The sequence below is a fragment of the Austrofundulus limnaeus genome, unplaced genomic scaffold (assembly GCF_001266775.1).
Source record: "Austrofundulus limnaeus strain Quisiro unplaced genomic scaffold, Austrofundulus_limnaeus-1.0 Scaffold265, whole genome shotgun sequence".
Taxonomy (NCBI): domain Eukaryota; kingdom Metazoa; phylum Chordata; class Actinopteri; order Cyprinodontiformes; family Rivulidae; genus Austrofundulus; species Austrofundulus limnaeus.
In genome coordinates, this window is record NW_013952667.1 from 514,303 (window position 1) to 527,859 (window position 13,557).

Consider the following 13,557-nt stretch of genomic DNA (forward strand, 5'->3'; position numbering starts at 1 on the left):
TTTAAAGCCTTAAAAGGCCCAAGTTTTTATCCTGGTCTACACTCTTCACAACTTCATTAAACACAAGTTATTAAGTAAGCATATGAGTAAAAAAATAAATCACTTTATTCAACTGTTTATTGAAAATCACAAATACCAATCTGCAATAGAATATTAATGAAATGGCAGTAATTAGTTACTGCATTTTTTCAACATTTTCAGTGGAACACTCCATRGAATTAATGTCTGACACATATTTTAATGTATTATTCAATTCAATTCAATTGAAATTCAAATTCAAAAATATTTTATTGATCCCAGAGGGAAATTAGGTAAATGTGATGTGATTATGATGTCAAGTTTAAAATTATTTACTGTATATTTAAAGCACTCTCACAAGGAAATAGTTAGTGTGGGGTCTTTATTATTAATGCTACATATATTTTTCCATTCATTTACCATTTGTTTCAGATTAGTAAGGAATTAATTAGGAAAAAAATATATGGGTTTATTTTACCTCGATGCGTAGAATAAAATAGAATGTTTGAGTGCGGGGGGAGGAGTGTTGTTCAATGTTTTTATTTGTATTTTTTTAAAGTTACTTTTATGCTTGATAAAAAAGGTTTGAAATGCTTCTTTTAAAAAATTTTGCAACTCTCAGTATTAATGTATGGAAATATTTTTAACTTTTTTTTTCACAAAAGCTCTTACCATCCGTATCAGATTGTATCTATTTTATTTTTACTCTGCTCAGTTTCATAGTTGTGTTATCCAACCATTTTAAAAGAAAGTTTTACTATAAATGCGCATTTCTTTTTTTTAAGATGTAAAATTTTATTTCTGAACAACATAAACAAAAGGTCCTGTTTCTTGTGAACGTGCCATTCATGACCGAAAAGCCTGCGTCTATTCAGACCTTGAAAAGACACGCTCCATATGTTTCTGTGGCGACACTTTGTAGCAGCGATGACATTCTGTGGTCACTGTAAAACAACTTGGCAGCATTTCACATGGATCAGTCGTTGGTTAGTGGAAACAACTGTACACAGCCAAAGTGTGGTTGGAGTTTATGTCTGTATAAATGGACAACTTTGTTGCAGAGTTGAGTGTGAATGCACAAGCATGGGTGGTATATAGGGTGTGAGGACTGAATATCATCCAAAGAATATCACAGCACTAAACTATAGACCATCTGTTGTGTGGTAGGGAGATCTGCTGGAAGGGACTCAGCAATGTTAATGGACCRTTTGTTTGATGCTCAAATAAAACCGACACATTTATGAGATGCAGAATACAAGTTTCTTTAGAGCTACAATAAACTGTGCATAYGTAAACCTTTGAGTGGGCGAATGAAATGCCTTTTTTGTCTTTTTTTTACTCACTAACAAAAAGTGTTATTTAGGCTGCTTATGATGCTTAAAATACACTTAGCTATGACCAACATGAACAACAATGAAGAAGATTAATCCCTTCACTAAACAGTTTACTATGTCTAGCTTAAATCAGTAGATTACAAAAAAAAAAAAAAAAAAAACAGCATTAAATGACCAGCATACTTTGAAGGAATGGATATTAGTTGTCATTTTTCATGCCAAAGGTTTAGTCTGAGATCATCTTTATGTCAAAAGTTAGTTTGCTGACGATGCTAACAAATTAATACACAAACACCATTATTGTACACCTTCGCCTTCAGCAGTTGATGACAGTAAAAACATTCAAAAAGAAGAATAAGCTCCTTTCTTTTCCCAGTTCCTCCTTTAATGGGACCTATCATGTAAAATCCACTTTCATTAGCTTTTAAGTACATACTGTACAACCCCGTGCAAAAGGTATGGAATCACCAGTCTTTCCCTGTGCTTGGTCAATAAAAGCAACATTCACTGACTTCCACAATGTTTTCTCTTCATTTCTTTGAGTGTTCCTGAAAGCCAACAAGTTGCACTTTGGAATGACCTTATTATTGTATCATGTTTTTGATCTGAGGTTTTTTTTTTACAGAATGCAATGTCTCAGAGTGCTCATCCAAGACTGGTGATTCCGTACTTTTTGACAGGGGTTGTATTGTTGTATACTCGGAGTTCGTAGGAATGCAGAAAAGTTAAATATAGTCTCATTTGTGTTTAAAGAGACAGCTTCAAAACGTGTTGATCTGAGACACACCTCAGAACAGCAGTGAAAGAAGTGCTTGAGTGACAATAAAGAGGAATTCAGACAAAATTATTGCAGTTCCACTTCACATAAACTCCTACTGAATGATTTAAAAGAAGGATTTGAAAGCCTATGTCTCCTTTAATRATTCCTTGCAATTGACAGGGTTCATATGCAGCCCACTGCATCCAGACAGTCAACATTAATGAGCTCAAACTGCTTCAGAAATAGCCAGCAGAGCTCTGCACCAAACCAATCACAGCCATGTAGAATATAATCAAGTTCACGTGTAATTTGGCTGATTGGTGGGGAATATTAATGAACTGTCCTGTAATGAGCCTTAATGAATRACAAACGGGGAAGCATCTCATTTCCTGCTCTATTTGTCACCTATCGTTAGCCTGTTATCACAGCTAATGTAAACAAATGATACAATGTCGGCCAAGATAATCTAAATGGATACATTACTCTGTAGACTGGCGTGATGACAATACGGTCTGTTCTGCTTTTTTAATAACCATTCTGTTTATGTTTTCATGTGTTTTATATAAAGAGATGRCCTAGTTTTTCTATCGTCTGTGATGGTTATAACCATTATTATTAAACAGTCCTAAAATTAATGTGCAGGGACTTGCCAAGGTCTCTTTTTTAACTTAAATTTTCTTCTAAATTATACAAATATATTTTACATTGAAGTGGCTTGTGTTTGGAATCTGGACACTTTTGTCATTCTTTTTTTCTCTCTAATTATCTACTTGACTCCTCTAGCAATATTATCCAAATAAAACACCATAAAAAATGAATAACCGTTTAACTTGGTACACACAACAAAACATATTTTTCTGCTTGGCCTTCAGAGGAGTCGGAYGCTTTTGCTCTCTCTCCCGAACCTTTCCCTTCTTCCCTGCTTTGCAGCTTTTTCAAGCCTTTCTTCTACCTATCATCCRAAAACAAAAGGAATTGTGGATTTGGTCAACTGGTCTCTAAACACAATCAACACAATTTTTTCCACACTGAGATTGGAGTGAGGGGAACGCAGCTGTCCCAGTGGAATGGTGGCGGCCGGGCGAGTGTCTGGATCTTGGGGGTGGAACCTCATCTGTTTGATGCCACTTTCCATTGAAGACRTGGAAGATTTGTAAATATTTGAATTTATGATAACTGGATTCCTGCTGATCRGCTGTGGAGCAGTCCTGGCTTATCAGAAAATGAAAGCAATYCTGACAGCAGTCCGGGCCTGTGAGAAGCTGTCAGGAACCTCCCGTACTGGAAACACACAGACTCAAATGTTGGGGGGATATAAGTCGCAAACTGAACGTGATTCTGACGAGAATCACAGTTCAGCAATGTGCCTGTGAGGAGTAGGATTACACCTGGGTGAAGTTTCAGTCGGAAAGAGGTGAGGAGATAATGAAATTCGGAACATTGGTATTTTTGCCATCACAGAGATGCAGTAAAGCAGCGAGAAAATCAAGGCTGCCTGTCCCAAAACAATTATGTTTATCTTTTGGATCCCTGCAGCTGCTGACCTTGGTTCAGCATTTATCAAAACTCCCTGGATGACATGTGAAACAAAGGCTTGACTCCCCATCCCCTACTCATATCATCCGTGGGTGGATCGGCCTGAAGGCCACGATGGGTGGAGACAGAGAACTGAACTCTGGTGATTTGTGCTTTCGTTGATAACAACTTGTTTTGGACTCTGGAGGTCTCTGATCGGTTCCAGCACGGAGTATTAACCTGAAACGTCACCGGCTCTGCTGCATCCTACCCTGTACCATGTGTTTGATCCCCAGCCCTCTCCCTTCCTTAGCTGCCTTGCACTGAGTGTTTTTTAGCGCATAATTCTGTGTTTTTGTATAAACATAGGATTAGAGCATCTTTTTTAAATTAATCTTTCCTATTGTGTGTTTTCCAAGCTTTTTACTGGTTGCCACATGACCTGATCACCTGTTCCCCCATTTTTTTGTCATGCGTGTGTCTTCTTGAATGGGTGTTCTTAAATTTAATTTCATTGTGCAAACTTTGACAATAAAGGCTTTCATCGTCGTCGTCGTCGTCGTCGTCGTCGTGATCATCATTATCTTGCACTGCAGCAAAATCTCAGATTCTCAAGATTCTCAAACAGACTTTTAGGGTTGTGTATAAAGTGCAGCTTGTAATTAGCACATATCAGCAATGAGATCAGTCAGGTTTCTTGAAACTACATTGACTAAAACTATAAAGCTTAAAAAGCTAAAAAAATTGCACAAATGGCAGTCGAATTTGTCTTCAGCTGTAGATAAAARAAGTTAAGGTGAAGCGCATTCAGAGTCTTCTGCTACCGGACACATTATGTTGAAAATGATAGGTTCATAATGGATATGATGAGCTCTGCAGCCTGATTGTCTCCTTCCTATGGCGAGTGCTTAGATCAGGATGGTGCAGCCTATAGCCTGATGAGCTGGAATCAATGCTAACACAACAGTCCTCTTAGTGCATTTATCACAGCTCTCTGCAAATCTTATTTTATTTGACAGTAACTACTCAAAGTTATATAGATATACATAAACATGCTTTTATCAGCCACTTCCTTCTGCAAGCAAACTTTCACGAGAGATTTGGGAATTATTTTATACCACCTGAACTTGAACTTGCAGCCTGTGTATTCTGAGACTGCAGCAATGACCACATGCTACCACAACCTTTATATAAACGTTAGGATTCAAATTCCATCTGAAATGCAKTAATATGTTTCCTAAACTAAAATGTAAGCATTTGTAGTTAAAGCACCTAGAAKAATATTTTGCATCAGTCTGCCACAGAAACGTATTATCCTCCCCTGTCATGCTGTTTATGTCTCAGAATACATTTAATGTATCTTTTTAATTCTAAGTATAAAAATTATCTGTTTACGGGGACAGTGTGTACAAAACATATCTCAGAAAAAGCTGAAAAGGTTGTAGGAACAAAGCATCTTGCAAACAAAAGTAACACTTTCCTCCCTCTGTCTGTAAATTGATTCACCTCATCTAATGGTCTTAACTCGGASTCCATTGCTCTCTTCCTCACTCACATAAACACACATACACAGTTTAATGTAACTATGACTGCAGTTGCCACAACACTTGTCAGCTATGAGTAAAAATAAATAAATAAAAATAAAAGCCCAGCATGAGGGGAGAGTTGCAGTGATCCAAATGCTGGCATGATGTTTCTGTAGCTGTAATGTGTCTGGGCAGAAACTGTTGGCCCACCCAAGCTCCACCGCCGAYGCTCTTTGATATTCAGATGAACAGGCAAATGTTGTGTAACTGTGTCAAAATAACTGCATTCCACTTAAACTCTGGTTTATATTCTTGAAAAAAATKAAAATAATAAAGATGGACAACTTTTTGTCTGATGTGCTTTGAACGTTTAGTCTATAAGTCCTTTTTCCCAGCATTTCAATATCCTCTGATGAGAAAAACAAAGACATAAAGCCAGTGTTATAGCAGCATGTTTTAGACAGTGTTACAGGTAGTGGATGGGGCAGTTTATTTTAAGGGACTTACTCAGATCTGTAAAGGGTGCAAAAACCCCTAAGCACAAGTCAACATCTTTAATGTCATGTRTGTCTGTTTCCCCAATTTGCTGCCTGCTTTTTTCAGATGTGTTCCTGATGAAACATACATATATGTCAATATAAATGTAAATTTAATGACATCTAGACTTTGTTTCTGGAGGTTTTCTCCTCGCAGTCTATTCAGTTGTCATGTCTAAATTAAAAAAAAAGTCTCAAAGGCTTTTCCTGTCCTGGCTCTGTTTGAAGACTGTTGATGTTAGATATTTTTAACAGCRTCTAAATTTGAGCCTTTTCCCAGTTTTGGCTGTTGTTTTTATTAGTGTATTTTTTTAACTTATTTTTTATTGTTGTTGTTAGTAGTAGTTTTACTATTCACTGTTCTATAGCATTTTGAGATTTTGTTAATTAAAATTGCCTTACAAATTAAATTCATTGATATTTTTATTATTGTCCATCTGTAATAAAACCTTAATGACATGTTTTCATCCTGTCTTCTTTTGCGCTCATCTAACTCATTTATACAACAATTCTGGCATTGGTTTTCTAGCTGTATTCTGTATTATTGCTCCTACACAAAACCACTTCTGTCCTTTTTAATGTTTGAGCTGGGCACGGACTTTGGGTTTTAAATGTCACATATGAGCAACATTTAGTTAATACTATAAAACTGTGTCCTGCAGTGTTGAGCCCTGCACAACATGTATTTAAACTACCGGTAGGCCATACATTCAGAAAGACATGAACTATCACATCAAGGCTCTTTTTCAAAACWCTCTTATTCAAAACTGAATTTGTTGGAACATAATGTATGTGACGTGAATCKGACTGAATARCTTATTAGGTGGTTTAAATATAATTTGTATTTGGTCTRTGTGTGCAGTGAGGGTGCTGAGGAGCCTGGACTCAGCTCCCATGAGTCTGCAGTTGTCAAGACTATGATCAAAGGAGCTGCTCCGAAATACGGTAAACACTGCGAGCTCTTTCTCTCATCCTCAGCCAAGCATCTGATACATTTGCTTTTTCACTCTGTCACACATTGAGTGAGCCGCAGTTGCAAATATTGCCAGCTGTTGTTATYGCTCTCTTTGTGAAATCTGATTTACAAACTTAGTTTTACAACAAAATAAGTTTGTTTCCAATTAACTGTGCAGAATTATGAACAAAGAGACTATAATGTGCAGCAAATACCTTTTTTTATTGTCATGGCTGCATAAAATGTGTGAGACGGTACATTAATCATGACACCAAAGCTGCCTATGCTATTTTTGTTAGGCTTTCCTGTACATTGTTTTTACTGAAAACATTTTGTGGTACTTTTAAYGCTACATTAACTTGTGGAAATATAATCAGACTRAAGGTGTTTGAGCTWTTTTTTTTWGCCCTGAGTTTTTACAGTTTGGGGATTATTTGCACACCAAAAGGAGAAAATTTTCCCTTATAAAAGCTTTACAAAAAAGGCAAAAAAACAGAAAAAAATACCCTAAAACTTTACCGGTATGTATCAACAAAACAAGGGTAAAGATGGGGTAAAAGTCCTGAAACATGCGTCTGTGGAACAGACTGTTGATTCAGCTAATTTGGGGAGTGGAAAAGGGCTTTTTTTCCAGGGTTGAGGCTCGACATGTGTTATGAAATAGGTCACTGCAGACTTTTCCCTCGCCTCATGTTTTTCTTCTGAAGACCATAAAGCAGGCCCAAATTTGTTCAAGGCACCTTGCTCTGCAACCTGTACAGTGGTTATATTTTGTCCAAAAACTATTACTTATTGAAAGAAACTGCTAGAAGTTATATGGGAAAAAAGAAGGTAGATTTAGGGAGCATTAAATTAGTGTCCAAMTCTGGTAGTAGATATTTCAATAATGTCTTACGTTTATTCTGCAGATACAACATACATATGTGTGTGTATACTGTATATTTATATATTTTTTCAAAGAAACTCTTTTTTTCTTATACAAACAAAAAAATCATGGAAACAATATTGTTTATCAGTCATGCAGCACCTCAGCAGCTACTGAAACACAACCTCCAGAAACAGACTTCCTGATCTTGTCCATTGTAAAATACTATTTGTGCTTCAGAAAAGCAGTGCGATTATTTGCACTATGGACTCATTGCAAGGTGGATCTCTGAATCCCTGCTGAGGCTTTCTGTGTGGAGACTGACTGATTGCCCTCTTCTTATGGTTCCTTCATGTCACTCCGACAGGAGTGTAGATTCAAGTGTTTCCATGGATGCTTGTTAGGTCYTTGTGTTTCCTTGCTGGCCTCATAATAAACTGGCCATCTGTCTATGCTGGTTTTTGYCCGGTGATAATTAGGACAGACTCCAGGTGCCTCATGACTCTGTACATGTATGGAAATAAAAATCTGGTAACACACATGCTTAATGGCGTCTAATATTTCATTTCTCCAGATTCATCATTCAAGCATCCAGTTCCATCTAGTGCATGCTTGAATTCTAAACAACAGCTTTGCTAACAGACTGAAAGATCAAACTTTGCCCTGTAAAATCACTTGATGGGAAATTATTGATGAGCAAAAATTGGACACTTAAAAAATCCTTACATTTTGTAAGGAATCAAAAATAAATCTGTTAAATACCACTGTATTAGGTCAAAGAAAAATTAAGATTCAACATTATCTGCATCTCAAAATCACAAACCTGAATGTTGAGTCCATGCTTCACTTATAATAATGCCAACACTTCCAACTGTAGTTCTGAGATGAAAAAAATCAGCCTACATGTTCTGCCAGGTGTCAGATTTTTAACAGACAGAATGTCTTGGTGGTCTGTGTGATGGTCTGTATGTCAGTGTGCAATTGGTCATGTGTATTCATGCACACACACTTCAGGAATGCGCCAAAAGGGAAAAAAAAGTGTGTTTTTCAAGACTGGCAAGATGAATGTGTAACGGTGACACTAGTAATAAACAGCACCATGACACCTGCGGGATGGGAAGTCAGAAAGCAAATAATGCTTTCTTTTTTTAGTTTGAATCAGTTTTTCTTTACTTATCCAGTTTATTCACGCAGCTTTTCATGTCTCATCCTCCTCCTGTAGGCCAAGGTTTGATCACCCCTTCTTTTGGAATGAAGGGTAACACCAGTTCTGTCTCGAGGAGTCCTGTACCACCCCGACCTGTGCCTCAGGCTCACCCTAAGGATGAGGACACGCTGGTCCAGATGGCAGAACATTTTCCTGCTGGGATGCGAACTCCCATGTGTGCCCACTGCAACATGGTCATCAGGTGAAGGAGAGAGATTTTGACTAATTTGAGGGGGCAGCTTAATAAGATTATTTTAAACAAAGTAAAACAATTGTCACTGTAATTTGGTTTATGGCATTGATCCACAATTTTTAATTGGCAGACAGAACCAAACAAAGACATTAAAACACAGACACACAATGACAAAATCAATAGGGAAGTTGTTTTATTTATATCTGTTTAGCTGGCTGTGAACGTGATGTATAGTATTTGTAAAAAAAGGAAAAAAAAAAGATGTTCAGAGGGGAAAAGCTTCTACAAAAGCTGTTTAATCCTGTAAGTGGGCCTGTATAGCTACAACATGGACTTTTCCTTTTTCCCCCCCCCTGTCCTTTTCTTCTACCAACCTTTTCTTTTGTCCGGTAGCAGACTGATCCAAACGTTATCTGCAGCTGTGTCACCCAGTGTTGGATGTCACCAGCAGGTATCACATTGCTCATGAGCTAATAGCTGACAGCTTGCTCCACTGTCAGAGCAAGCTGAGATAAGCACAGTGATTGTGCTCAGTAGATTAGTCTGCAGCGTTTTTACTTAATCATCAGTAGATAGGGCCATGGTGCTGTCTGAGTGGAAACAAGTTCTTGTTCCCTAAAGGGATTTTTTTAAATTAAGATAAAACAATCCATCAGTAAACCATCAGACACTAATTTAATAGGYGATACCATAAACTGGATGATTATCTATGATATTTATAACTATTGATAATGAAACTTTTTAAGGCAGGTAATGTTAATGAGACGTTTAGTCTCAGTTGCAAGAGAGACCTGTGAAACTAAGCTGCTTTAAATCCACTTGCCTTTATTTTTTAAAGTTTGCTGCCGTGTTACAGTCATTCTTGCTAAATGTACTTGCGGAATAAGCAGCTACAAATGTTCTGATTAGGTTTTGAAATTTTCAAAAATCTGAGCTGGTGGGTTTTGCATGTTCTTCTGTGTATGTTTTTTTCWTTTTTTCCTTTTTTATGTTTTCAGTTTAGTTTAACTACAACTGAAACACCTGTTATTTTAGTGTGGGGGGTTTTATGGCTAAATTGGACCAGCCTGGTGGCTAATCGTCATTATTTGCACATTGCACCAGTAAGGGCAGAGTGTGAAGGTTCAGTTAAGAGCACAGTTTTGCTCAAAATATTGCAATGCACACAACACTATGGGTGACACCTGTATCTGTTTATCTCTTGTGTGTCTCTTTTTTGGTCCTGTGACTGCTAAACTACCCAAGGTGTCTCTCACAGTGACAGCTGGCTTTAGCTAAATCACACACACCCTTCCACCATAGCTGCCACAGACAATAAATGTATGGTTAGATGCCAAAAAACAACATTCAATAAAAACAAGTTCTCAKTGAKGTTATATTTTATATTTAAGTGTTGACCTAAATGTGACCTAAAGYATCAGTGATCCTATTGAGGTGCTGATGATCTGGAATTGTCTGGAACAGATTGATGATCTGTTAGTAAGGGTTTGTGTGTCGTGTTAAATGATTTTTGTTGACGATTTATAACTGGCCTTCTGCCCGTCTGTCTTTCTTTCAGAGGACCATTTTTGGTTGCAATGGGGAAATCGTGGCACAAAGAGGAATTTAACTGCGCCCACTGCCGCAGTTCCCTGGCCGATGTAGGCTTTGTGGAAGAAAAGGGATGTGTGTACTGTGAACACTGCTATGAAGAGTTCTTTGCTCCGACTTGCAGCCGCTGCCGGGCCAAGATACTGGGGGTGAGTTCAGGTGTGAGGATTGAACTGTAACATTAGGGAAAGGGATGAAGACTTGGAWAGTTGTTAATCTATTCTGGATGAACATTTTAAGACAGTTACTTTCTTTTCAGCTCTCTTTGGCCGTAATGCTTGTTGTTTTACTGACACCAAGAAAGCTAAAGATTGAGAAAAGTTTCTGTGACGACCAAAACAGCAGCAGAGGAATGCAGTGCTCTGATGGTGGCGGGGGGAATTAGGCTTAAAGGCCTAAAGGCTGCAGGTGTGGTTTCAACCCAAAGTGTCAAGAAGTTGAAATCACTTTTCTCAGAGCAGCTCTGACATTCATCCCTCACATGCTCTGACCTCTTTAGCCTCAATCCTTTACAGCCCTCTGTTTCTCACACATCTTCAACCAGCTTACGGCTTCTCATTAACCGGTTTTCTCACTCCCTCACCCCTAATCCTTCATTTTACTATGGCTCACCAATTTTCCTCTGATTTCCTGTCTTTCTTTGTTCTCATAGTTTATGAGTCGGGGGGTGGGGGGTTGTGCATTTTAAGTCTGGTCATGAGACTGGATGAGACAAAAAGGAACAATGAAAGGTGATGTGAGTAAAACAGATAATTAGATTCCATTTTAYTGAAGTACAACAAACAGATTTATCATTGTGAAGGATTCCCCAGGGACATTTATTCTATTGTTTAAAATGTTCTGATTTGATCAGCATTGTTAAATGGAGCAGAAAACCTGCATTCTTTTGTTAGTATTTTAGTGGCCCTGTGTGCCAACCAAGATGCATCAGTGTACGTCAATACAATGTTACAAACTAAACATGTTTATATTTGCATCAGGAAGTGATAAATGCCCTCAAACAAACATGGCATGTCTACTGCTTCCTGTGTGCTGCCTGTCAGCAGCCAATCAGAAACAACACTTTCCACCTGGAGGATGGAGAGCCTTACTGYGAGCAAGGTCAGTGATAATGATGCAATATACCTACTGTATAGTTTCAAGATTTGTAAGAAAGCAACCTTCAAACCTTAAATCAACATCATATGTCACAATAAACACGTCACATGTAACAATCACTGTTTACAGTATGATAGTTGCAGTACTCTTGAGCAGTGGTGCTTAACTGCTGGCACACAGGCTGGATTTGAACTCACGGATTTTGCCCGCAGAGGCCGCGAATCATAATTAAATCAAAATTAGTTGAATATGCTAATCGATGCACTCGCTCACATGTGATCAGGTCTGAATCAGAAAACCTGCCACAGAGATCACTGGGATGTTCTCACTGTTTGACTAGGATGCGTGACTCACTGAAAACCTGGAGATCCATGTGGAGCATCATCTGAGATGTAAAAACAAAAGCAGCATCACAAATACCGTTTTATGCTGGCAGCACAATTTTAAATAACTGAAACAGAGATGTGATAATTACCAGAAACATAGTGCCTTAAAGATGACCCTCACAATTTCTGATCAGAAAAAAAGAACATTATATTTTACTGAGTATCAAATCTATACTTTTGAAAAATTTCCTAAATTTCTTTGCTTAAACAAATAATTTGGTGCAACTGACGAAGCAAGAATTTSAGTTATCTAATACATAGGTACTCTAAAAAGCTTACTTTATTCATTGGATTTCTGGTAACACTTGAAAGAATGGATCATATTTCTTGTTATGTGCTCTGAAAGCATCCATCTAATATTTTTCTTGACAGTGTTATACACACCCTGTCATCAGTTCTCTCAAGGAAATAAGATCTCTATTTACACTCTGCAGTAATGCATTATTTTAGGAAAGATATTATATTCAAACATGGATCAGTCWRGTCAGAGTTTTARCTTCTTTGAACTTGCTGTTATTCTTAATCGACTGACTTCAGTTCATAAACTATTAGTCATGTTGGCAGCTTGGTGGTGCAGAAGTTAACACTGATTAGTCAATCAAAACGGCTTGTAGGTGTGAATATGAGTGTGAATGGTGTAACTGGCTGGTGACTTGTGCAGAGCCAACTCTGTTTCATATTCAGCTCCAGGAGATTAATTATACAGCACCAGTTAACAAAAAGTTATCTCAAAAGTATAATTAATGTTMATATAGTCCAGTTCAGTTGAATACAGTCAAATTAGCAATCATAAAATCCCAGTTTCTTTAAATGAACTGTTCTATTTAGGAAGTTAACATCCTGCATGGAAATGAGTATTGATTATTTCCAAAAATCCTCCTGTAGGTGCATCGCTGCCAGCATCCAGACTGGTGTGGGTCGCTGATAAAATTGGCTCTAAACACCACTCAAATTCAAAATCAGGACAAGTGTGGGTTAGATTTGCCTTTTTTGACAAATGCCTACTATCTGTAGGCTTCTGAAGGGCATTTTGTAGGTGGGGGGGATGACTGTGCACTGTGTTAATCAGGTTGGTGACAATTTTGTCATGCTAAAATGAAAAAAAATATGTATATGGCATAGAGAGGTTGTGTCTTTCATGTACTTAAAGCTGTATTATCAGAAAATGTGGGATCTGTGTAATCTTAATCATGGGAACCTTTTATTCTCACACACTGTGTACTGCTCTTTATAATTAGGGGACTTAACATTTCATGTTTACCTGGACTTTGTCATTAAAATTTCAAACTTTGATCCCCTCACTCCCCCCATTCTGTTTGCCTCAAAAGACTTTTACAGTTTGTTTGGGACTGGTTGCCATGGCTGTGAGTTTCCCATCGAGGCTGGGGATAAATTCTTAGAGGCACTTGGTTACACCTGGCATGACACCTGCTTTGTTTGTGCTGTAAGTACTGATGATACATTACTTTATATTTAATTAGGACTAATATTCATTGAGATATGGTGTTTATGCATAATTCACAAACTTCTACTCATTTTCCATGAATTGTTTGGGAAAATATTCCATTCAGATG

The 13,557-nt window shown here is 37.7% G+C and overlaps 1 protein-coding gene across 7 annotated transcripts in view; it reads left to right on the plus strand.

The window, feature by feature from the left end:
• pdlim5a (PDZ and LIM domain 5a) overlaps positions 1–13,557 on the plus strand; it is a 54,832-nt gene that overhangs the window by 38,591 nt on the left and 2,684 nt on the right. For all 7 annotated transcript variants that reach the window (XR_001311229.1, XM_014020789.1, XM_014020790.1 and 4 more), the window contains 5 exons: positions 6,552–6,634; positions 8,732–8,918; positions 10,468–10,648; positions 11,480–11,600; positions 13,312–13,427. Coding sequence is in view for 6 of the 7 variants with exons in the window: in XM_014020789.1 (XP_013876243.1) it covers positions 6,552–6,634; positions 8,732–8,918; positions 10,468–10,648; positions 11,480–11,600; positions 13,312–13,427 (688 nt within the window). In the remaining variant the exon portion in view is untranslated. The remainder of the gene's footprint in view (positions 1–6,551; positions 6,635–8,731; positions 8,919–10,467; positions 10,649–11,479; positions 11,601–13,311; positions 13,428–13,557) is intronic.